Source organism: Scyliorhinus canicula, chromosome 12, assembly GCF_902713615.1.
Source record: "Scyliorhinus canicula chromosome 12, sScyCan1.1, whole genome shotgun sequence".
NCBI lineage: Eukaryota > Metazoa > Chordata > Chondrichthyes > Carcharhiniformes > Scyliorhinidae > Scyliorhinus > Scyliorhinus canicula.
This window is the reverse complement of record NC_052157.1, coordinates 157,147,662-157,174,861: the sequence shown is the minus strand read 5'-3', so window position 1 is coordinate 157,174,861 and position 27,200 is coordinate 157,147,662. Positions and strand designations below refer to the sequence as shown.

At 43.6% G+C, this 27,200-nt stretch overlaps 1 protein-coding gene across 11 annotated transcripts in view; it reads right to left on the bottom strand.

Annotated features, from left to right (window-relative positions):
• The window catches only part of LOC119975116, a 142,386-nt gene that overhangs the window by 71,334 nt on the left and 43,852 nt on the right, over positions 1-27,200 (bottom strand). For all 11 annotated transcript variants that reach the window (XR_005462659.1, XR_005462658.1, XM_038814663.1 and 8 more), the window contains 6 exons: positions 25,223-25,338; positions 13,535-13,578; positions 8,091-8,194; positions 6,137-6,299; positions 4,997-5,104; positions 202-369 (listed from right to left, as the gene is read on the bottom strand). Coding sequence is in view for 9 of the 11 variants with exons in the window: in XM_038814663.1 (XP_038670591.1) it covers positions 202-369; positions 4,997-5,104; positions 6,137-6,299; positions 8,091-8,194; positions 13,535-13,578; positions 25,223-25,338 (703 nt within the window). In the remaining 2 variants the exon portion in view is untranslated. The remainder of the gene's footprint in view (positions 1-201; positions 370-4,996; positions 5,105-6,136; positions 6,300-8,090; positions 8,195-13,534; positions 13,579-25,222; positions 25,339-27,200) is intronic.

Here is a 27,200-nt window from a genome sequence, read left to right as displayed (position 1 = left end):
TGTATGAGTGATTGAACAATTTCAACACCATTATGTATTCCAGTGCGATCTCACAGGAACTGAGACAGGTGGAATTTGAGTTTTTTCTCAAGTTCCAGACATTAATACCAGAAAATCCAATTAAAAAGAGTCTAGTTTCTCTGGTTCATTAAACACTTTCCCTGCTTACGGTACTTTTTGTTTGTTACTGTTTTGAATTACCTGTTTTGCTGTTTGCTGGAGCTTCATCAATAGTATTGTCAGGGGCCTTCCCAGGATACAATGCAACGACTAGGGACTGTGGGTGGGATGCCCACTCCAACCTGGCTGCCTTGGTTTCCTGGTGAAACGGGTCTATCTTAATCCAGCCCAGGGGCACTGCTCCTAAGTCTAGAGGACACAATTTTATTGTGAGTATCTTCACATTTGAAAAATATGGGGGCACAAGAAATATCGACATGAAATACAGATCAGACTTTACATTTCATCTACATGCAGCACAATTCAATGTGATATTCTTCATGGAATTCAGGAAAAAAAAGTCTAACAATTTCATAGCACTGACTGAGGCACAGGCACATGATCTATTTTTTAAATAAAGGCAAAATGCTGCAGATGCTGGAAATCTGAAATAAAAGCAGAAAATGTTGGAAAAACTCAGCAGCTCTGGCACCATCTGTGGAGAGAGAAATAGAGTTAACATTTCGAGTCCGTACAACTGTTCTTTGGAATGAGAGAGAGGTAGAAATGTGGTGGGTTTTATGCTGTCGAATAAAGGGGGTATGTGGAGCAGAATAGAAGATCAGGGTTAGGAAGGGATGAAATGACAAAGAAGTCATGCAAAATAAGACACCGGGAGTGGTAATGATAGAATCCCTAGAAGCATAGAATCTCTACAATGCAGAAGGAGGCCATTCAGTCCATCAAGTCTGCACCGACACTCTGAAAGAGTACTTCACGGAAGCTCAGTCCCCCACCCTATCCCATTAGCCGCTTAATCGAACCTACACATCATTTTGGACACTTCGGGGCCATTTAGTACGGCCAATCCACCTAATCTGCATATCTTTGGACTGTGGGAGGAAACCGGAGCTTCCATGGAAACCCACCATGGGGAGAACGTACAAACTCCACAGAGCCAGTGACCTAAGGCCAGAATTGAACCCAGGTCCCTGGCGCTGTGAGGCAGCAGTGCTAACCACTGTGTCACCATGCCAATAGTATTAAAGACTAAAGCTTTGATTCAAAAGAGGTTTTGTTTTTTTTTTAAATTTAGATTACCCAATTCATCTTTTCCAATTAAGAGGCAATTTAGCGTGGCCAATCCACCTACTTTGCACATCTTTGGGTTGTCGGGGCGAATCCCATGCAAACACGGGGAGAATTTGTAAACGCCACCTGGACAGTGAACCAGGGCCAGGGTCGAACCCGGGTTCCTGGTGCTGTGAGGCAGCAGTGCTGACCACTGCACCACTGTGCTGCCCTCAAAAGAGGTGTTAGTGCAGTATAAAGTTCAGCACAGTCTGAAAGCAAAACATAAGAACAAGATACAGAGCGCAATCAAACCACATGGGAACTATAGCAGCACTGAGAAACACAATGGTATCTAATGTGGCTCCAGTTAGATCCAGCTGAGGCTGCACTTAGTCCCATTTCCTGAACTGGGGATCCCCGCTCGTCGAAACTCCTCAGTGCAGAAATTACATCCCGATCTCTCGAGCCCCTAATGCAACCCTGGAACCCCCTCCCAAAACCCAACTCACCGAAAGGAGGTCCACAGGCCCCTTCAACACCCCCACACCTACATAGGGCACCCCTGGCCTGATCATCGCCATGCAAAAAAATCCAGACTGACACCCTGGCAGTGCCCCTATGTACCAAGGTACCCAGGTGTCACCAGCAGTGCCAGGGTGCCATCTGCTAAGGGGAATGCACCTGGGGGCCACCAATCCCCTGGGAAAACCCCATGAGTGCCGTTCCCTCTGGTCCCCGTTTGTGGACACCAGTACTGAACGGCACTCGCCCGAGGTCGCCAAAGCAAAGGAGATAGATCCCAATGCCTTGTTTCCCTCACGGAACTGCATATTAGAGTGAGACTAGCTGTCTTGCTATAACAATAATAATAATCTTTATTAGTTTCACAAGTAGGTTTACATTAACACTGCAATTAAGTTACTGTGAAAATCCCATAGTCACCATACTCTGGCACCTGTTCGGGTACACGGAAGGAGAATTCAGAATGTCCAATTCACCTAAAATATGCAGATTTGCCAAAAAGTGATCCTGATCACAATGGGTGGGCTTCTCATCACAACGTCTTGCAAGATTGCAGGGTTCCCTGGCATTTACAGACCACACTGTGGCACGGCGCAATGCTTTTCGGGGACAGCGAGATTGCACCCACAGACACTAGATGGAACAAATTCAAAAAGAACAGAGTTCATGGTCTGAGGTTGTTGAACTCAAATGTTGAGTCAACAAGGATGTAAAGTGCCTCATCAACAGATGAGATGCAGTTCCTTAAGCTTGCTTTGGGCTTTACTGGAATATTGTAACAGGCCAAGCACAGAAATGCGGACATAAGCAAAAGATGGTGAATTGAAATGACAAGCAACAGGAAGGTCCAGGCTGTGATTGTAGACTAAGCAAAGGCATTTCACAAAGCAGTAATAGACTTTTACAACACAAAAAGAGGCCCTTTGGCCCATCGTGTCAGCACCAGCCATCAAGCACCTAACTATGCTAATCCCCATTTACCAGAACTTGGTCCATTACCTATAATGCATTTCCAGTCCTCATCTAAATGCTTCTTAAATGGTGCGAGGGTTCCCGCCTCTACCACCCTTTCAGGTAGTCAGTTCCAGATCCTCACCACCCTCTGCGCTTTGTCTCCTCAATATTGTGAGCAGTGAATACAGTAGACTACTCTTTTTTATTCTTCATTAATCAGGCTGAGTTAATGAACATGCACCGGTCTCAAATTCCACAAATGCAAAATCAAATTCTTAGCAAGCAAAATACATTTTAAGCAATGTACAACAAGGAGATTCTACTTGCTGTATTCGCTTTGTGATTGTATTTTATTCACACCTTTAATGATCTGACAGGAATTGAACAGGTACAAATCATAACACTTGAGGTTTAATTGTCCAAAACATATAGATTTAATCAGTTATCTGCTATGTCACCTTAGGTAATAAGAGTCAATTAAAAGGCAAATAGAACACATATTTAAGAGGGAAAACAGAGGAATTTGCATTTATATAGCACATTTTAGGACATCCCAGTGCTTTAAAGCCAATGGTGTACATTTGAAGTGTAATCACTGTTGTAATGGAGGCACATTGAAAAACAATCACGTCAGGCTTCAGAGGCTGTGCTAAAGCTTTAGGCTTCACTGGCCAAACCATACCCGGAATTAATAATAATTTTTATTATTGTCACAAGTAGACTGACATTAACACTGCAATGAAGTTACTGTGAAAAGACCCTAGTCGCCACACTCCGGCGCCTGTTCAGGTACACAGGGAGAATTCAGAATGTCCAATTCACCTAACAACACATCTTTTGGGACTTGTGGGCAAAAACCAGCACCCAGAGGAAACCCATGCAGACACAGGGAGAATGTTAATGTGCTCAGTCTGTTTTCCATGCTGCAAAAAGGATATGCACTCATTGGAGAGACTGTGCGGAGTAGCAAACAATCCTAAGTATAAAGGTATTAAATTCCAAGATAAGTTTAGAGAAGTTCACGGAATTAAAGGCAGGACCTCGTTGAAGTCTATTAAGATAGTGGGTCATGAACAACGTACCCTCTAATGTCCCTTGTAGTGCGCAACTGATTCATTCAAATGCATCATCCCTTTACATTTTTTTGTGCGGCTTAAGGGGATCAACTTGTGCGCTGCCTGTGCAGGAACATTTGGGTTGCTATGCAGCCACGCAGCTAAAAGGGAACATTGGTACCAACGTGATTCATTAACTCTATTCTTCTCTCCAAAGCCTATCAATTCCAGCACTTTCTGTTTATGTTTCTGATGTCCAGCATCCTCCTTTTCTCTTGCATATAAATATATATACTATTTGAAACTCAGTTACATTTTATAATTCTTTGGAAAACATTGAGATAATGGACCAACAGGCAAATGGCTATATCAATATACTAACAGATCATCAATATTGTAGGTCAGATGACAGAAGCTTTATACCATGTAGCATGCAACTTATTATTCTACTACAAGGATTGAGCTGTGCTTTAGTTAGCCTGCCTCACTAAAGATCAATGCTGTAAATAAACAGAATGAGGTCAGTCTGAGTTGAATTGCTATTTGGTGAGGCAAAGGGAGTTTGCAAATTGGAAGATGCTTGTAAGTTTTTAACCCCAGGACAAAAAAAAATGAAATGCCTGCTCTTCTTTTTTTGTCTATAATTTCTTACACACGTCAAATGTGACATCTAAAAAGTGAGATGCATTTACTCTAAACTTCTGTTTCAGAAGTATCAGTGCATCGTATTTATTTTCTTAATAATATCTTCTCAATGCAGATACAGGAGAAGGAGCTGAAGGGGTTGGATTATGAGGAGGGGTTGAGTAGACTGGAATTCAGAAGGATGAGGGGAGATCTTATAGATCTTATAAAATTATGAAGGGAATGGATAGGATAGATGCGGGCAGGTTATTTCTACTGGCGGGTGAAAGCAGAACTAGGGGGCATAGCCTCAAAATAAGGGGAAGTAGATTTAGGACTGAGTTTAGGAGGAACTTCTTCACCCAAAGGGTTGTGAATCTATGGAATTCTTTGCCCAGTGTAGCAGTTGAGGCTCCTTCATTAAATGTTTTTAAGGTAAAGATAGATAGTTTTTTGAAGAATAAAGGGATTAAGAGTTATGGTGTTTGGGCCGGAAAGTGGAGCTGAGTCCACAAAAGATCAGCCATGATCTCATTGAATGGCAGAGCAGGCTTGAGGGGCCAGATGCTTCTAATTCTTATGTCCTTATGTTTATAATTCTTATGTACCTTTCACAGTGGGAGAATACAGCAGTCTGATAATGAAATATGGTCGGTCCTCAGTTGGATTCACGACATTGAATTTGGATGTATCAAGTGACTCAAACTCAAATTTTTCTGACACAGAAAACACAACAAAAAAGTAATTATTTCTTATTTTATTTAGTTGTGAAAAGAAATAGTTATGACATTAAAATTCAACATTTGAAAAATTCTTTGAATGTTTAAAGAATGAACTTGCATTTATATAGCAGTTTTACCATGTCTATTCTAGAAAGGTAAAGGAGTTGATATGGTATATAGAAAGAATTTACTTCCTCTAGTGGCGAAAACAAGAGGGTGCATAACCTCAAAATTAGAGTTAGGCTAGTCAGAGATTATGTCAGGAAATACCTCTTCACACAAAGGATACTGAAAATCTAAGACTCTTAAGGCAAGGGTATCAAAGGATATGGAGCCAAGGTGGTGGTTGGAATTAAGCCACTGATCAGCCATAATCCAACTGAACAGCAAAACTAGCTTGAGTGGCTGAATCTTCTCCTGTTCCTTTACCTCCACTGTTCCTCTCGGAAATGTCCCAAAGCATTTCATACACATGAGTCAGTAATGTGTTTACTGCACTGCACCCAATGCCAGTGCCGTTCAGACACTCCACGTTGCTTGCACATGAACAAGCATGCATTCTTTTATTTCATGGTGTGTTATAATATACAAGTTAGATGTAGGATTTTGAAGCATTTTTCAATCTGCTGAATTCCGAAAGAAATGCACCAATATAGAAAGGAATCAGTCGAGGCCAGGTGAACATTAAAAAAAAAAGATTTAATGGGAAGTGGATGACGCTGGTACGGCCAGCATTTGTTGCCCAACCCTAATTGCCCTCGGCAAAGTTGTAGTCAGACGTCATTCCATTAATGTTGCTGGCTCTAAATCCTGGAACCCCTATCTAACAGCATTGTGGAAGCGTTTTCACTACATGGACAGCACAGTTTATCTTCTCAAGGGTAACTAAAGATGGGCAATAAATGCTGGCCTTGTCATTGATGCCAACATCCAAAATAATGATTCAAAAAAAAAAAAGAGGTCCCAGGTCCCCAACAGATAACAGTTGTTTTTGTCACCAAACAGGCATTTATATCTAACTCTTACCATCAAACATAAGAGTAACTTCAGTTACGGCTGCCTCCATGGATGTTCTTTCCTTACTTACATGCAAAAGAGTTGGCTTAGAAAGAGAGGACTTTGAGCATAACATCAAATTGCCATAGAGTATAGAAACAGTTAACTTGATATCAAGTGGATTCAACCACTCCTAAGGAGAAACACAAAGACTGCATCAGTAAGAAACTACTGCATCTATACGCTAAGAAAAGTATAAGCATCAAAAAATATTATTATTGCAGTTTAAAAGAGCCGAAAAACCCATGGCGAGAATGCAAGTTAAATAATTAGGGGGAGGAAATTCCTGAGCAGAGACTTTTTTTTTTTGATTTTCAATAATTTTAATTTTCACAAAATATCAATAACAAAAAATACTAAGAAAAGGAAGAACAACCCCCCCCCCCCCCGTGTATACAAAAAGGAATTAACGCCTGGCATTAGCAAAGAACAAATATACACGTCCCTTCAGCCCAAAACAAAGAGACGACCCCCCCGGGTTGCTGCTGCTGCTGGCCTTTTTCTACCGTTCTGCCAGGAGATCTAGGAATGGTTGCCACCTCCTGAAGAACCCCTGCACTGATCCCCTTAGGGCAAATTTCACCCTCTCCAATTTAATAAACCCCGCCATATCGTTGATCCAGGCCTCCACACTTGGGGGGCCTCGCACCCTTCCACTGAAGAAGAATCCTCCGCCGGGCTACTAGGGACGCAAAGGCCAGAATGCCGGCCTCTTTCACCTCCTGCACTCCCGGCTCCTCTGCAACCCCAAATATTGCGAGCCCCCAGCCCGGTTTGACCCTGGGTCCTACCACCCTCGACACCGTCCTTGCTACCGCCCTTCCAAAATTCCCCCAGTGCTGGGCATGCCCAGAACATATGGGCATGGTTTGCTGGGCTCCCTGAGCACCTAATACACCTGTCCTCGCTCCCAAAGAACCGGCTCATCCTTGTCCCGGTCATGTGAGCCCTATGCAGCACCTTAAACTGTATGAGGTTAAGCCTTGCACAAGAAGAGGAGGAGTTCACCCTTCCTAGGGAGTCCGCCCATGTCCCCTCCTCAATCTCCTCACCCAGCTCCTCCTCCCATTTACTCTTCAGCTCTCCACTGAGGCCTCGTCTACCTCCTGCATCACCTGGTACGTTGCCGAGATCCTCCCCTCTCCAACCCACACCCCCGAGAGCACCCTGTCCTGAGCAGAGACTTGCTAGACAGCTGTGCTGATTAGAAAACCCAGACATGTAAACAATTAAAATGAACAGATGGAAGCTTTGGCTGGCATGCCCGTCACTTCCCAACATTCATGGCCAGTGAGTGAGACGTACACTGGTCGAACAAACTCAAGAAATTAGCACTAACTTTAGGATGATATATGTATTTAGTTGTTTGAAGAATCATGAGGACATTAGGGAGTTACAATTTTATGAGTGGAATTTAGCGGCTGTTCATGCCGGTCGGATATTCCGGTTCCACCAACAGCGCATGGGTTTCCCTGCGGCGAGGAGTGCAGTCAATGGGAAATCCCTTTGACAACGGTTGGACCAGAAAATCCCGCCCATCTCTGCTGTAGAAAAACACGCTGCAGGTTCGTCGTTAAATCCTGTAATATATCACATTCACTGCTGTATTGCATTATAGTTTCCACAATAACTCCAATTTAGTACGAGTATAAATAAAGTACAGAAACAAATTTCATTTTCAAGTTAGAAAAGTGGAACATATTACTATGGGGGTTGCAAATGAACAACTGGCCAAATTAATCCTTCTATGGATCTATCTCTAATCATTGCCCAGTTTCTCCTGGTCAAAGGCAGTATACTCAATCTATCAGCTAGAATGACAACAATACAAAGTTGTAATGAACCTATTAGTCCTCTTTCCTCCTTTATTCCACCACTAGGACATAAAATAATCTTATATATCCAAATGAACAAAATTACCTACCTCTGATGTGGATTTTAGCAAAATTAGTTTCACTGCAATTTTCTTGACTCCAATTGGTAGGATCTCACCAAGTGTGTTGATAGAATTTGTGTCATTGCGGATACCTAAATACAAGCAAAATTAACTGGAACTGAGGAAGTAAATCCTTTTGAAGTAAGGTCAGCTTTAATAAAAGCAGCGGTTAAGACCACTAAAATGTAAACCACCTGTAATAAGTGAAGAGGAGAGCACTATGACACACACGGGAAATAATTTGTTTGCATAGCACTGTTTCAAAGTGGCTCAACACAGGATATGCCGATTCCTCAGGGGTAGGCAGCCCCGTAGCATTCTTCATTGACATAATTGAGAAACACCTTGTGGTCACGCAGGTAGCTGCCTGCACACTTGTGGTCTATAGGGAATTGCCATTGTCTGTGTACCAGTGCTTTGAGGACAACATTTTTCCAACAAATTTAGAGTATAGATAGAACATGTTCAAGAACTAAGGCATGTCCTCTCAGAATGAAGAAGCATGAACTTATGCCCCTGATTTTGTCAATGATTTATTTAGTCAGCCAATTTTGAATAACGATGTTTAACAGACAAGGGAGGATTTTAAAAATTCTTTCAGGGGATGTGGGTATTGTAGCAAGGCTAGAATCCATTGTCCATCCCTAATTGCCTTTGAAAGCCACTTTCTTGAATGGCTGGAGTCTGTTCTTTTTCAACTTTTCTGTAGCAGTTTGGCACAACTGAATGACATACTAAGTCACATTCCCATGCATCTGGAGTTACACGTAGGCAAGACTAGATAAAGAAGGCCGATTCCTTTCCCTAAACTCCTTTACCCTAAAGAAACAAAGAGGATTGGAAAAAGATGGCCAAAAAAAAAAAACAGATAAATGCTGAGGGTAAAATAGCAAGTAATAATAAACAGGCACTGAGAGCTTCTTCAAATATATAAAAAGGAAGAGAAAGGCCTGGCGTGATTCCCGATTTTGGATTCTCCCACGATCTAACCAGCTCGCTCGGATTTGTACCAGCTGACGCGGGTGTTGGATCACGCCCAGAAAGTTGGGATAAGAGGGGCATTTTCAGGATGGCAACCTGTAACTAGTAGAGTGCCACAGGGATCAGTGCTTGGGCCACAATTATTAGAATATATATTAGTGACTTGGATGAGAGAAGTGAATGTACTATTGCCAAGTTTGTGGATGACACAAAGATAGGTGGGAAGGCAAGTGGTGAGAATGACACAAATAATCTACAGAGTGATGTAGACAGATTAAGTGGGAAAAAACTTGGCAGATGGCATATAATGTAGGTAAATGTAAAGTTATGCACTTTGGTAGGAATAATAAAGGAGCTGGATAATATTTAAATGGAGAAAGACTGCGGAAAATTGCAGCACAGAGGGGTCCTTGTACATAAATCACAAAAAGTGACAGTGACCCGAGGCTGAGGGGCAAACCCGGGACCTTGGCGTTGTGAGGCAGCAGTGCTAACCACAAGCTCTTAGACCGTGCCACCTGAAAGAAGTGACCTTATTGAGGCATATAGAATTCTCAGGGGCCTTGACAGTGTAGATCCTGAGAAGTTGTTTCTCTTGTGGGAGAGTCTAGGACCAGAGGGAATAATCTCAGAGTAAGGGCTCACCCATTTAAGACAGAGATGAGGAGGAATTTCTTCTCTCAGAGGGTAGTGAATCTGTGGAATTGTTTGCTACAGAGGGCTGTAGAGGATGGGATGTTAAGTAAGTTAAAGGCTGAGATGGACAGATTTCTTTTGTTAATTATAAATTTAGAGTACCCAATTCATTTTTTCCAATTAAGGGGCAATTTAGCATGGCCAGTCCACCTAGCCTGTGCATTATTGGGTTGTGGGGGTGAAACCCACGCAGAGATGGGCTGATTTTTAATCAGTAAGGGAATCAATGGTTATGGGGATAAGATGGGGAAGTGGAGTTGAGGATTATCAGATCAGATCAGTCATGATCTCATCGAATGGCAGAGCATCGAATGGATGAGCCGAATTAGCCCAGCCAGCGCCTTCGCCGCTCCCCCCCCCCCACCCCACGATGGGACCAGCGAGCGCGGCCGTGATCTGTCCAACCTTGGCTCCTGCACCAAGTTCCAGTCCCCCCCCCACAATTAGTTTGTGTGTGTCCAAGTCGGGGATGGCCCCAAACACCTTCTTCGCGAATCCCACATCGTCCCAATTGGGACCGTATACACTTACAGCGCCACTAATCTCCCCTCCAGCGCCTCTGTCACAAACACATATCTACCCCCCTGATTTGCCACCACCTTCTCCATCTGGAAGCGTACGCTTTTGTTGACCAGCACAGCTACCCCTCCAGCCCTTCTGTCAAATCCAGAGTGAAACACTTGACTAACAGCCCTTCTCAAGTCTCACCTGGTCCTTCACCCTCAAGTGAGTCTCCTGCAGCATTGCCACATCGGCTTTCAAACTTTTAAGATGCGCAAGCATCCTTGACCTCTTGACCAGACCTCCTGCCCTCTCATGTTCCACGTGACTATCCTAACTGGGGGTCTCTCGCCTCCCCACCCTTCTTAACCACCATCATCATACCACCGGGCCCTGCCCCATAAGCCTGACCCGTTCCTGTCCATTGTTAACATCGAACCCCTTCCCCCCCCCCTCAAGAACCTCCCCTACATTTCCCCTTGAAAACACATCTCCCAGCGTCAACCCCTTCCCCCCCCTCTCGCTCGCCTTGTAGGCCCATTAAAGCCTGCTATACAGGCTCCAACGTCCGCAACCCTCCTCTCACCTCGCCTCCATTCACTAGCTGACTTTAGTTACCTAGCGTGGGTGGCTCCCCCCGCTAAGATATATCATCCCCTTCCACCCAGTCCCAGAGAAAGAAAAAACAAAACCAACAATCCAACCCATGCAATTCACGAACATAAGATTTAACCGTCGCAACACAGAACGCAAATCCACCCAACTATTAACCTGAACTCTGTTACAATGCAAACAGAAGTAAATTACAATACACATCAGTAAAAAGAAAGTTGTAGCATTTATACATTTTCCAGCTGCCCAAACAGTCCACAGTCTCTCTTCCAGTTCCACTCCTCACGTCTGTCCCAAGCCTTCTGCACTCACGAACGCCTCAGTTGCCTCCGCTGTCTAAAAATAAAAGTCTTTGGCGTTATATGTTACCCTCAGCTTTGCCGGGTACACCATACCAAATCGCACCCACTTCTTGTACAGTGCCGCCTTCACCCGCCCTAATGCCGCTCGTCTTTTTGCCAATTCAACCGTCAAGTCCTGATAGATCCGAACTCCAGCACCGTCACACTGCACCTCGCGCTTCTGCTTCGCCCAGCTTAACACGTTCTCCTTCATGCAGTATTTATGGAAGCAAATAATTACTGCTCTTGGCGGCTCATTCACCTTGGGCTTCGGCCTTAATGATCGATGAACTCGGTCCAGATCGTACTGGGAGGAGTTTTCACCCACCCCCATCAGCTCCGCCAACTTCTCAGCGAAGTACTCTGTTAGCCATGGGCCCTCTGTCCCTTCGGGCAAGCCCACAATTCTCAGATTATGCCACCTCGAGCGGTTCTCCAAGTCCTCAAGCTTTGCTCGGAGTCCTCTGTTGACCTCCACCACTCTCCGCAGCTCGTTCCCCATCAAGGTGAGCTGGTCGCTGTGCTGCGACACGGCTTCCTCCACTTCCTTCACCTTCTCGCCCTGCTCTCATACCTCGGCCGATGTCTTTGCCACAGCTACCCTCACCGGGCGATTGCCTCCTCCACCAACGATTTCAATGCGACCGCCGTCTCCTTCCTCAAAGCCTCCATATGCCTCGCAAACTGCTTTTCCAGCTCCACCGCCATCATCTCCAACATCTTCTCCACCGTAAGTAGTGTGGCCCCACCATGCGGTCTGACATCCGCCATCTTGTCCGCGCTTTTGCTGGCCTTCTCATTAAACGGCGAACCCGGGTTTTCTTCCTTCTTCCTAACTGCTTTTTGCATCCTCTAACAACTTCTTATTTCTTCTTTCTTTCTTCAATCCGAAAATAATTAAGTAATTATTTTCACAAATTTTTTCCCCAAAAATTCCAAAGTCAGGAAATCTCTTCCTCCGGGGACCGGACTTCAAACTCCTCAAAGGTCCATTTTCAGTGGGAGCCACCCAGTGTGCTCGAGTCCCCCTCTACATAGCGTTCTGGACTCAGGCCTGCCACCTCGATTGCCTCGCTTTGTGTCAAGCTCCGCCTTCACATCCGACCTCTGGGTCGATGCCTCCCTCTCCAGCCGCTAGACACTCCCGTGGGGCTCCTCACCGGCTCCAAACCGGACCGACCCAACACCTGTCCCTCAGGCCCCAAAGGCCGAAGAAACCCTTCCCCTTTTGTGGGAAGAAAGAACCACGGGGAAACCCCCGAAAAAGTACGACAAATCGCGGACCGGCGAGAGCCTCTACCCAACGCAGCCACTCCGCTCGCGAGCGCCACCTGAAGCCTCAGAAAGCATGTGTCTTTATAGGCAACACGTGTTTGTGTGGGTGTGTGTGTGTGCGTGTGTGCGTGTGTGTGTGTGTCATGATACTTCTCACATTATGGGATGGAACATGCTTGATGGAGCTTCCTCTGCCCATCAATTTCACATGTTCGTAGAAGCCAAACAAACTAGGCACTTCTCAACTGCAGGAGGGAGATGGAGAACCTACTGACATGGTGTAACAACAACAATCTCTCCCTCAATGTCAAAAAAACTAAGGAGCTGGTCATTGACTTCAGGAAGCAAAGTATCGTACACACCCCTGTCTGCATCATTGATGCCGAGGTGGAGATGGTTGACAGCTTCAAATTCCTAAGTATGCACATCACCAACAATCTGTCCTGGTCCTGGTCCCACCCATGTCGAAGCTACGACCAAGAAAGCACAACAGCGCCTATATTTCCTCAGGCATCTAAGGAAATTCAGCATGTCCACATTAACTCTATCACTAATTTTTACAGATGCACCATAGAAAGCATCCTATCTGGCTGCATCATAGCCTGGTTTGGCAACTGCTCGGCCCAAGACAGTAAGAAACAGTCTGTGTCTATGTATCTATTAAGCCATTGTGTACCTATCGTATGTCCTATGTTTTTTCATGTATGGAATGATCTGTCTGGACTGTACACAGAACAACACTTCTCACTGTACCTCAGTAAACGTGACAATAAACCCAAATCCAAATGGGAGTGGGGTCAACAGCAAGTGACTCGTAGCCAGCTTGTGCTAATAATCTCTGATTCACTGGCACAGGCAGAGTAATCTATCTTGCCTGTAAATGGTGTCCAGTACGCTGGAGATGTCAACAATTAAGAAAATAACTTAAAGAGAAATATAAATGACTATTAAAAATTATTTCTGAATCACTCTCATCTTAGGATGTACATTGCCTCATAGTATTATTGTGAAAACTAGTGACAGTACCTTTCAATGTCCTTTTGTTCTTAGGGAATGGTCCATACAGATTCCTGTAGGTCAAATGTTTCAATAAGTACAATTAAAATTTAGCACCAAACTGAATATTTCACTTTAACTAAAAGGACATAATAATTCCACAGTTGAGTGAGCACTTATCCCTGTTGGTGCTCAGAAATCCTAGTGCGCTTAAGGACAAATAAGCATGAGGAAATTATTAATCTAGGTCAAATATACTATGTAAACCTATAACTTAATTAAAGATCCTGAAAGGAGATTTGGAAAGTATTGTTAAAATTTTTCAAATGGACATTGCCTCCTATTGTGTGAAGTCAGTCAGTTTCATACGATTAGCTTCATACAGCTTCTACCGACCTCATGGGGAAAATTAGTGCGTTTTTAAACATTACGGTTGTTTTGATGACAGTTCCCACAGCAACTCAGCATGGAACTGAACCATACAGACCAGGAAGTTCAGGTGGTGTCAGTGCCTCTGGGTTCTCCAGGAAAAAGAAAACTAAATATCAGTCTAGGTTAATGGTGCTGACCATTATCCGGTGACCATGGTGCAAACACAATTGACAGAATAGTCGCAAAAGACAGAAATGTCCAATTTCGGGCGGGTAAAGTGGCGTTTGACCCGCCAACGGCAATGGCAGATTTTGATGCCATGTTTTGCGGCACTTTGTATAAAAAATGCAGAGGCACAAGTTCTATGACAGATCGCTGGCAGACAGGCAGTCTCTGATTCGCCCACCCAGCCATCGCCTCAGCGCTGCAATAATCTGGGCAACATATTTAACGGCACAAAATGAGCACACTTCAAGTCAGGGGAAGCATCTGAAAGTCAGAGCTGCCAAATCTAGGAAACATTCTGCCCTGGGGTTCCCTTCACTTTAACCCTTTATTGAAGCCTGTACTTTGTACTGTTAGACGTTTAGCTGCTATTGTATAAAGAGTCAAAAGTTCTGCTCCTTTTCACCAATAACTTTATTTCACTTTAACAGACTCTGCACAAAACTCTAACATCACATCACCTGACACAAAGGCCACCTGAAGCCCCTTTACATATCAGTGTAAATTATTGGATACTTAACATAAATGAGTCAACTAATTGGAATGCGTCTTAATCTATTACTTTTTTTAAAAAATAAACAATTTTAATGAGGTATTTTGGCATTATAAACAGCAACAGTATAAAAACAATGTACAAAGAATAATAAACATAGTGCAATCATCAACCCCCAACTCGCCAAGACCAGCCGAATTGACCCCCTATTCTACGCTACCCTAACCCCCACACACCCCCCTGCTGACGATTAATTCTCCGCGAAGAAGTCGATGAATGGTTGCCACCCTCGAGCGAACCCTAGCAGAGATCTTAATCTCCTCTAGTCCGAAAAAGCTCGCCATGTCAGTTAGCCAGGTCACCGACTTCGGGGGCTTTGAGTCCCTCCAATCTAGCAGTATCCATCTCCAGGATACCAGGGAAGCAAAGACCAGAATATCTGCCTCTTTCTCCCCCTGGACCCCCGGGTCTTCCGACACCCCAAAAATCGCCACCCCTGGACTCATTGCCACTCTTGTTTTCAATACTCTGGACATGACATCTTCAAACCCCTGTCAATATCCCCTAAGTTTTGGGCACGCCCAGAACATGTGGACATGGTTCGCTGGTCCTCCCACACATTTTACACACCTGTCCTCCACCCCAAAGAATTTACTCATCCGGGCCACTGTCATGTGGGCCCGGTGGACCACCTTGAATTGGATCAAGCTGAGCCTGGCGCATCTCGCGGTCGCATTGATTCTGCTCAAGGCGTCCGCCCATAGGCCATCCTCCATCTCACCACCAAGCTCCTCCTCCCACCTACGCTTCAGCTCCTCGGTCTGCGTCTCCTCCGCCCCCATGAGTTCTTTGTAGATGTCCGAGATGCTCCCCTATCCCGCCCATCCCCCAGACATTACCCTATCCTGGATTAATCCATTACTTAACAGTCTCCCCTTCCATGAAGAAAAACAAAATTAGGTGAAATTCAAAAACACACACGCAATTTCCCCCCTTCTTTTTTTTTTCATTTTTGGAAGAAAAAAAAGTCACAGAAACAGGCGCCCTTCATTAACAATATCCAAACGTTTCTGTGAGCTAGCCCCTCTTTTTGTAAAACAGTCTGACAATTCATAGCTACTGTCCACCCATTTAATTTTTGCTATTTTCCTTCTGTCTAACATCTGCTTCAATCTTGCGATGTCTATCCTTAACCTTTTTTCATTGATACTTTTTGTAGAGTGCACATTTTCCCACAGGGATTTATTGTCGATGTGACATTCAATAGGTATATTACCCAAATCCTCTAATCCCAAAATTTCTGTCACTATCTGAGATATATAAAAGGCCATATCCACCGCCTCTACAAGGCATAACATCTCAGCAGCCAAAGTGCTTTTGACCACTCTCCTTATTTTCTTTGTTTCCGACACAAGAGGGCAACATTTACCATTGTTTTCCCCAAAAGAAAAATTATAAAACCTCCTGCGCTTGAAACCCCATCACATAAATTTGCATAGGACGCATCACTATGAGTTTCAAGTGCCTAAGGTCACCTGAAACCGGGAATCTCAAAACACACTCCTGCATTTTTAGTTTGACCAACGCTTTATTTGCTCTTATTATGTCTTCCACTTTGGGATCATTCATTTTTGTACTCGACTCTAAGACATCAAAACTCACATCCGTTCTAGTCTGTCTACCTAACCAATTCAGTTGCCCAATCAAACTTCGCAGTGGCTCTTTTTCCATCTTTGAAACCATTGTATCTTTTTATGAAACCCAGCCATGGCTAGTTGCTATTGGGCTGATGCTTTCCAAATAAGATTGCTGACATAAAGTTGCCCCTAACTTAGTTTATCTGATTTCCAGTCCAATATATTTAAATGCACCGGAAGCCTGACTTCCAACCCAGAATTCTTTTCTCAAACCAGAGATTACAATAGCTTCAAAATCACTAGTCCCACCCCACAAAAAATCATCAACATGTATCATAAGATGCCAGAAAGATTTCCTTTATGTGCCAGTAAAACATTGCCGGATCTGCTTTCAACTGGCAACAGCCTAACTTTAACAAAACTGACCGTACCGAAAAATACCAGACTCTAGACGCATCATTTAATCCATATACACATTTGTTCAACCTCCAGAGTACCCCTTTTCTGTTAGCTGCCTCTTTAGGAGGACGGAGAAAAATGTCTCTCTGGAGCTGATGCCCCTGCAAGAAGGCAGCTTTTATATCTATAGATTTGCATTTCCATTCCTTTGTGGCTAAAAGAGCCAAGATCTTAAAAATAACCTTTCCTGCAGTAGGTGAATCTACCCTTAAATCCTGATCTTCTAAGTTTTCTTCAAATCCCCTTGCCACAAGCCTGGCCTTTGCCTTATATGTTCCACCTGGAAGAACCTTTTCCCTGAAAATTCATCTGTGGAATAGAGCTCTTTGTCCCCTATCTGGTACTTCCGTGTACACCCCAAATTCACTCCAACTATGCAGTTCTTGCTGTTTGGCATCTTTGATAACTTTTTCATCTAATTTATTGGAAGCCACCAAAATCTCACGTGAATGAGGGCTTCTACTCCTATTAGTATTCGTAGTCTTACTCATGTTCCGAGACCTTGAAAAACGATGTCCCCTGTCCCATCTAGTAACTTGTTCTGTACTGCTACTGCTTGATCTTTCCCTTCTGCGGTGGGATGTCCTTTCAATAGTTCTCAACCTTTTCCTGCAGACCTGTTCATTGTCCAATGTACTATCTGAACTGGCACTGCGTTTCTGTACCCTGCATTTTTGAACTTTGTGTTCCCAATCCATTGTCTTGACTCCTTCCCCTGAATGCTGTACATTCAACCAATGTTTATACTTTCCAGTATAAACAGGGCTTTCCCTGCTCTACTAATAGCAGTTGTATCATTCAATTGACTAGAGTAGACCCTTCAGGCAAGTATGTCACTTTTGTACCAACTTTTGGCATTTGTCCTTTTGGAAAAATGGCCTGTTCTAATTCATCAGAAGTGTTATGTTCCTCAACAGAAACCCTGTCTATATCAGTTAACTGGTCCTCATAGTTCTGTAACACTTGTGTACCAGATGACCCTGGTTCCTCGTCATGTCTGTCTGCTCTGTCTAAATTTGAAAATTTGTCTGTACCCATTATCCTTGATGAATGTACCCTAACAGTTTGATTGCCATGTTCCAAAATAATTATTTTGCTATTTATGCCTATGATCTTCCCTGGGCCTTTCCATTCATTAAAATTGCCTCTCTTACAGTATATTATGCCTCCTTGCTGAAAAACGGTATTTGATGGCCGTACATTACGCCTTAAAGCTCTGCGAATTCTTTCAGAAACTTGTGCTTCCAAAAAGGCTTTTCTACTGCTATGTAATGCATTTAAATGCTCACCAAAAGGCAGATCTAATGGTAGTCCCTTCCCAAGCTGGAGGCTGGTCATCCAAAATGGACGGAATTTTAGGATTTCTACCAAACACTAATTGATAGGGACTATAGCCTCCAACCATCTGCAATGAATTATTTGCACGTACCGCCCATGCTAAAGCTTGTCCTTATCCGCAAACTGAACTACTGTCAAAACCAGGAGCCTATCCATGTTGCTCACCCTACCACAGCCAAGTAATTTAAAGGCCAACATAGACTGAGGAAATTCCAAATTGTGTTTCTGCAGCCTTTTATATAGTCTGCCAAATTCCATTATAGTCTTCAATGGAGAAATCGTCTATTTTCAGGAACCTATCAAAATCTGAACATGCTTCATACACACGTAACAAGTTGTCCTTCTTATAAATCATATCCATATAACGTAATAGAGTCTGCAGACCTTCTTCTGAGTCTAATTCTTCCAATTCCAGCTCAGAAAACACTTTGCTCTGGATTTTACTATCATAAGGTAGAGAAAGAGCCAATGCAATACCTTGTTTTCTCTTTCCCAAGGCAGTTACCTTAGTCCACATAACTACTGCACTTCTCCATTGGTCGTACGATCCCCTTTCAGAAAACAAGGGAGGATAGTCATATCCGGCCATCTTTATCCTAGGTTCAGCCATATATCTTTGTTTTTTTCCCTTCTCACATACTCCTTGGTTTGGTCTGGAAAAGTTGTATCTTTCAACCCTTCACATTTGCACAGCAACCATCCTCTGCAACCATTTGTTAGACCATTTGTATAAAGAGTCAAAAGTTCTACTCCTTTTCACCAACACCTTTATTTAATTTTAACAGACTCTGCACAAAACTCTAACATCACATCACCTGACACAAAGGCCACCTGAAGCCCCTTTACATATCAGTGTCAATTATTGGATACTTAACATAAATGAGACAACTAATTGGAATGTCTATTAACCCATTACTGGTTAATAGACATGTACTGAAATGCAGCCACGAAGAAGCTGCTGTGCAGACTTGCCTCTGACACGACCCGCCGCTCCCCCCCCCACTCTTCTCGAAGACATGGAGCTGCTTTGAGAGTGCCGTGCCAGCTTTAATGCACTCATCTCCGAGTTCCCCTTGGAGTTCTACTCTTTTGAGTCCAGACGTACATCCCACCATTCTGACATCATTCCGCCGTGGAGTTAAATTTGATATGGGGTACAATTCTGGCGTATGGAATGACATGCAAATAGATAATTGCGTTCTCTATATTGCATGATGGGAAATGTGGCCTGCCACTTACAGAAGGAGGGAAAGATCACGCCCTGCATTTACATTGCTGGAAATATATTCAGAGCCACCTCACAATATTTGCGAGTCCCGCCGCCAAACAGGCCCGCCACAAACAGGAGCAGGAAATCAAAGCCAACGTTTGTGATGTTTTAATTTTAAACCAGAGTGGGTTTTCATTCGGAAAGGGAATGAGGCAAATACCAAACACCACCTCCAACCTGTGACCTCTGCAGTGAGGTTGACATTAACTGATGAGCCTCATCTGCATGTTTCCAGCCAGCTATGGTTGGTGTGGTGAATGTAATATATATATATATGATAATTCACACTGTCTTTGTAAGCACAGTAGCACTATCCTACCACTAGGGGGAGTAGCTCTAGGAGTACTCAGGAACTTGTACTGGGCTCCACCCTTGGCTCCGCCCACGACTCCTCCCCGTAGTGCTGCTGTATAAATACCCTTGTCCAGAGTCAGCCTGAGTTGACTAAGAGTTCATCAACGGGCAACAGGCTGGCTCTGAAGTAAGTCGATTAAAGCCTAGATTCATATCGGAAACACGTGTCTGGTGAATTGATGGTTCCATCAGTTGGATGGTGGGCCAGGGCAGCATTTCGAGCAGTTGAATGGCTAACGAGGTGAGTACTAGAATCAGTTGCTCGGCCACCTGACAGAGGAACTGAATTCTGTCATTTTTGATGAGTCTGTTAGTCTCTCGTGCTCGTCAATTTTGTATGTCAATCTTTACAGGAGATGGGCAGTGGATAAATATGAGTGAACAGCATGTATCTACCCCCGAGTTATAAAAGCTCTGCGGTGTCACGATTACCATGTACAGGATAGTGTTTTTAGAGTTTCTTTTAGAGGTATAATGAACATTTATGCCTGAGGAACACAGAGGACAAATGGCATCACGATTCTTCAGAGTGACACATTTTATCAATGTTAATAGTCCCAGAGGGGAAGACTTGTGTTTGCATGGCAGTTTATCAGTTCTCAGAAACATTTCCAAATACTCCACAGACAATGAATTACTCTGAAGTACATTAGGGGAGGGATAGTCCCCTCCCATTTCTGGAGGGGGTGGGATCAGTGGCGGGAGCAGGAAATCTGGTGGGAGACCACAATGTAGTTTCTGCCAGCGGGATTTCCCATTCCGATTGTCCATGCCCCCCCACCAATGATGTAATAGGAATCCCGATATTGAACGTCATGATCCCCATTTGAATGCATTTACATATAATTATAATAATTATACTTGATAGACACCCACATTGGATTATCCACTCATGTTGACATGAGCGCACGCTGACGGGAATCACGACATGTCCCCCACAACGTGCACTGCTGGGGGCAGTGCCAGTGGGAGTTCAGTTTGGGGGTGGGGCGGGGGCAGGGGCAGTGCTCAATAAATCGGGGCACCCTGATCTTTTACAGACTAAGTTACTAGCAGGGCAAACAGAGCCTGCCCCACCTCGAAGGTGTGTTGTTGTGGGACCCGCCCTTTAACCTTATTTTTCAATTACCCTAAAAATACTGCAGAGGAAGCAGCCTCTGGTCCTGGCAGCTTCCACACCATTTGCCCATCTGCTATGCCATTTTTCAAAAATAAACTGGAAATTCCACATAGTGTCTTTTACTATAAAGGTAAATACATAAATAATAGCTGATAATTAAAGTGCTGATAACGGTAACGATTAAGATTCAGTCACCACCTGAAAGACCAGATGTAAGTAAGATACATCAAATGGAAGGCCAGATGCAAGCACTAGACCAGCTTGGGTGTTTCCATTCCTGCAGTTTCACTTTCTAGGCGGAGTTCTTACAAGTCTTTCTTCTTTAGATTATTAAAATCATTGGCATGCAGCAGCATCTTGTCTCCTTTTGACCAGCTGAACATAGCCTGCCTTAGGCAAAAGTAAGTCAGGTAGGTTATCAGCTAGGTTTGCATTCCTGACAATTTCAACATATGGTTTCCCACCTCCAATTATCCAGTCCACACATTCCCACTCTCACTCCAAATGTCCCTTCATGCAATGCATCCCCCTTCCATGTCATATGGAAAAGAGAAAGAAAATGTTTTTCACAGAATTGTTACAGTGCATAAGGAGGCCATTTGGCCCATTGTGTCTCCGCAAGCTCTCAGAATAAATATTTCACCGACTGATATTCACTTACTTTCTCCCCATAACCTTGCACATTGTTTCTTTTCAAATAATCATCCAATTCCCTCTTGAAAGCCTTGGGCGAACCACACCCACAGGCAGTGCACTTGCTGTGTGAAAACGTTTTTCTCGAATCACTTTTGCTTCTTTTACCAATTACCTTAAATTTGTGCCCTCTAATTCTTGACCCTTCCGCCAATGGGAACAGTTTCCCCTACCTACTTTGCCAAGGCCCCTCATGAATTTTAATACTCCCATCAAATCTCCTCTCTTCTCTCCAAGAGCCCCAACTTCTCCAATTTATCTTCAAAACTGAAGTTGCTCATCCATGGAAGCATTCACTCCATAGAATCCCTAGATGCCCTACGGTGCAGAAGGAGGCCATTTGACCCATTGAGTCTGCACCAATCCTCCGAAAGAACACTCTACCTGGCCCCACTCCCCTGTCCTATCCCTGTTATCCCATGCATTGATTATTATCAAACAAGCTTTGGATACTATTTAGCATGGCCAATCCACCTAACCTGCATACCTTTGTGACTGTGGGAGGAAACCGGTGCAAACTCCCACAAAGAGTCACCCAAGGCCAGACGCGAACTCGGGTCCCTGGAGCTGTGAGACAACAGTGCTAATCATCGTGCCACCATGCTGCCCATAAGAACAGCTTATTCCTGTAATTCTCTTTTGTATTCCCTCCAATACCTTTGCAATCTTCCGAGAATGCAGCACCCTAAACTGTACATGGTACTCCAGCTGAGGTTTAACGAATACGTCAACATAACTTCCTTGCTGCTGTACTGTAAGCCCCTTTTAATATATCCTTGGATATGGTTTGCTTGATTAATTTTTGTACCAGCAATGAAATTACAGCAATAATCCCACTTATGTCCTTGTTCGAATGAAAACAATCACTAGTCAAGTACTTCATTATTTTGGTCTGAGATTAGACACAGACTGAAATTTGTTACAAGGCAGTAATTTCAGAAAGATTGGTTCTTATGTTGTTAAGGCCATCAGGTGAATCCAGTGAGGAGATTACAGGTTGAAATCATTCTCACATACCTAGGACTGCCAACCTTCCAGGATTGTTCTGGACTAGAGACTCCAGGAATGAAAGATTCCTGGACACTACTATGAGAAATTTGGGGGGAAAAAGTATAGGGGCACGAAAAGAATACTCCCTGCCCCCCCCCCCCCCCCCCCCGAATACTCCCTGCCCCCCCCCCCCCCCCCCCCCCCCCGCCCCCCGTTTACCTTGATTTTGTTTAGTTTATTAGCTATAAAAACTATTGGCTGTGGGGGTAAAAAGACCAGGTGTTTGGGGATGGGTGGGGTGGGGGGTGGTTGGAGACAGGGATCATGTGAGAAAATTTCCAGGAATATGTTTAGGGTTGGCAACCTTGGTGTTTTGCTATTTGGCTATAATGGCTGTGATGATGAACCTTCTTTCTGTTTCATGTTGAAGAGAAATTCCACGCGTTTTCTTTATAAGCCTTCATTTTGTCATAAATCTTTGCCACAATTTAACTGGGGAGGCAGTGCTGTAGTATTGTCACTGGACTAGTAATCCAGGGACCCAGCTCTGGGGACCCAGCTCTGGGGACCCAGCTCTGGGGACCCAGCTCTGGGGACCCAGCTCTGGGGACCCAGCTCTGGGGACCCAGCTCTGGGGACCCAGCTCTGGGGACCCAGCATTGACTCTTAAATGGGCAATAAATGCGGGCCCAGCCAGCAATACCCACATACGATAAACTAATTTGAAAAAAGCTATCTTCACTGGGGTAAGAATGGATCTGGGCCGAATGTATTTTTCTTTTCCTCCACACCACTTCCCCACGCATACTGGGATATCATTCCATGTGTGTTTTCCTTGGTGCTTTTTCCATGTGAACACTGGCAGACCAGTCAAGTGTAGGGAACATCACAGTGGAGCTGAATCTGCCCTCACATAATGTTCACACGTGCACAGCTTATTTACAAGGAGCAAGATCTGGCCAATTTATTTCCTGTTGAGGCTTAATTGAATTGATTTGCCCTCACTGCCACATTGGCTGAGATTAATTACCCAGCACACAACAGTGAATGAACCTGGTACACATGTGTCAGTGGAACAATCTAATGTTCAACAGTACTTACAGATAGAATGAGTCTGAAAATGTTATACAGAGACAAGGGCCCACTAGGGCAATAGGGTATTATATGAATATAGAAACAGGAGAAGATCATTTAGCCCCTCCAGCCTGTCTCTCCATTCAATTATGGCTGATCTGCAATTTAGCTCCACATACCTGCTTTTGCTCCCTATCCCTTAATATCTTTGGTTAACAAAAATCTATTCATTTCAGTTTCAAAATTAACAGTTGCTCTTGCATCAATTGCTTTTTTCAGAAGTGGGTTCCAAACTTCTATCATTCATTGTATGAAGAAGTGTTTCATAATTTAGAATATCCAATTCATTTTTTCCAATTAAGGGGGAATTTAGCATGGCCAATCCACCTAGCCTGCACATCTTTGGGTTGTGGGGGTGAAACTCACTAAGGCACGGGGAGAATGTGCAAACTCCACACAGACAGTGACCCAGAGCCGGGATCAAACCTGGGACATCGGCGCCATGAGGCAGCAGTGCTAACCACTGCGCCACTGTCCTGCCCTCGGAATGCTATCCTTTAGTACGAGGGGAATTGAATATAAAAATATGGATGTTATGCTTCCATTATACAGGGCATTGGTGAAAATACATCCAAAATACTGCGCACGGTTTTGGTCTCTTTACTTTTTGAAAAATAAATTTAGAGTATCCAATAAATTTTTTCCAATTAAGGGGGAATTTAGCGTGGCCAATCCACCTAACCTGCACATCTTTGGGTTGAAGGGGCGAAACCCATGCAAACACGGGGAGAATGTGCAAATTCCACACGGACAGTGACCCAGAGCCGGGATCGAACCTGGGACCTCGGCGCTGTGAGGCAGCAGGGCTAACCCACTGCGCCACCGTGCTGCCTCCTGGTCTCCTTATTTAAGGAAAGATGAGAATGGATTGGAAGTAGTTCAGAGGAGGTTTACTAGATTGATACCTAGAATGAGCAGGTTGTCTTCTGAGGAAAGGTTGGACAGACAGGGCTTGTTTCCACTGGAATGAGGTGTGACTTGATTGAAGTATATAAGATCCTGAATGGTCTCGAAAAGTGAACGTGGATAGGATGATCCCTCTTGTGGGTATGTCCAGAACTAGGGGGCACTGTTTTAAAATTAGGGGTTACCCTTTTAGGACAGAGATAAGGAGAAAAAATATTCTCTCAGAAGCTTGTGCAACTTTGGAACTCTCTGTCTCAGAAGGCAGTGGAGGTGGGGTCATTGAATATTTTAAAAGCGGAGGTAGATAGATTCTTGTTATGCAGGGAATCAGAGGTTATTGAGAGAAGATCGGAACGTGGAATTCAAAACACAAACAGATCAGCCATAAAGTAAAGAATGGTGGAGTAGGCGCGAGGTACCGAATAACCTGTTTCTGCTCCTAATTCGTATTTTCATATGTTCTCCTTTTCTTTGAATGGTAGTATTCTTTTATGCAATAATATATAGAAAGTTTTGATAACTATCAGTATTATACATTGTATTTCATCATGTGGATACTAACATTTTGCACCACAGCTCCTCTGCTATGACAAAGATTATGTGGCAGCAGCTTTAATGCACGGTAGTGAATTTGGAACTTAGCCTTGGTGATCTTGATCCCGAGCCCAGTAATTCCTCAAATAAAATACCGCTGCCTGGGTGTTATCCAAAGCCTGAAAGTTCTTACCTCAACTTGAGTTGGTTCAATCCAGGAATATCAGCTGGGAGACCACCTTGTTGTAAATGGATCCAAGACCTTTGAATATCTAATGTGTATAGGTGGCTGGCATGAACGAGAAATACCTCAGGAACAAAACATTGTTAATAACAACCAAATTGGTATTTGACCAGTTCTGGCACAAAGGCCTCTTCCCTACTGTGCATTTGTGGTAACTTATCTTTACTGACCATTGGTTGAGAGAGAATATGAACTGCAGGATATTTACTTTTTGCAAAATCTAAAACCAAAAACAAAGTCAAAACTGCCAACTCATGGGTTGCACGGTGGCGGAGTTGTAGCACTGCAGCTTCACGGCGCTGAGGTCCCAGGTTCGATCCCAGCTCTGGGTCACTGTCCGTGTGAAGCTTGCACATTCTTCCCGTGTTTGCGTGGGTTTTGCCCCCACAACCCAAAAGATGTGCAGCTTAGGTGGATTGGCCACACTAAATTGCCCCTGAATTGGAAAAATGAATTGGGTATTCAAAATTTATTTTTTAAAAAGAGAAAAAACTTCCAACTCATTACTTTAAGGCCGATTTATACTACACTTACTACTGAATTGTGGTTGTCAGAATGTTCTGGATTAACATTCCATGGGCAGAATTCAATGTCCGCCCGTGCAACATAATCAGGGAAAAGGATGGTGGGTGGGAACCTCATCACCTTGCTGTTCCACCCTGATTCAGTCCATGGTGGAATGACCCATGGTCTGCCTCTTTTTATGTACCCTAATTCTGGTCTGAGCACATGCATTAGAAAAGCAGGGGGTTCTCCTGATCCTTGGCTTAAAATTGCAACCATTATTTATGGGCTGTTGCTTATGCAGAATGGTTACCAAGTTCATCTCTGTAGCAACTGTCATTAATGTCAAAAGTACTCATTACGTAAATCACTTTGAGATCCTTTCATAAGGTGCTATATAAATTCAACCTATCTTTCTTTCAATCACAACCATCACCTTGTAGCAAATATATGCATTACACAACATTTAATTTACTGATTAAGTTGTACGACTACATCTGGAAATCTGAAACAGCTTCCTAATACCTACTAAATATAGTTACACCTGAGAATGCTGCTCATTGAAACACTTGTAATCATTAGGGATGATTTTTTTGTGCCTAATTGTAAAGCAGCATCTTAAACACATGAAGAAATATCACTCTTGGTCAGTATTTCTCAAGAAATAATGAACATCTTCATAAACAACAACAAAATAATTTTCACCAGTCTCCAAACAACCAGATTATCTCAATGCACTGAAGGGTCTTTTGGAAAAATACAAATAGGAAGAGGTAATTTAGTTCACCAAGCCCAGTTCCTTCACAGACTACAGAATAGGAACACAAGAAATAGGAGTGAGTTTGTGGCTCCTTGAACCTTCTCTGCCATTCAATGGACGCTACCAAATAATTTAATGTCCTGACAAAAAGGTTCTGCTGAATTTGTCCCAAAGATTTACTAACATTAGGACATAGACAAAGAGTCCCAATGCTGTGGACTGAAAAAGCTAGTGCTGTGGGTGCAAGAACCTTCATTGAGCGAGAATAAAAGTGAACAGCTCCTTTATTTTCAATTTGTAACCAGAAAATTAACCTGACAGACTACTGGCGTCTCAGTTGGCAGAATTCTCAGGTGCAACCTTATCTAGAAAAGGAGTTGAGGGTTCTGAGGGACAGATAGGAAATTGGCCACAATCAGATCAGCCATTATCTTATTGAATGGCACATTCAATGCCTGAAGGGCCAACTACTGCTCCTATTTTTTATGATTTTATGATCAAACGAGTATCAGGAACTGTTTAAGTCTCCCAGATGCAGCAACCTGAATAATGAGTCAATTAAACAGCTGTTTCAGTTTCACAACTTTTCATTACGTTTTCATAGTAAGTAAACTTCGAGTCGCAGAGATACTTTCCGGGAATTATTGCAAGATCGAAGAGGGT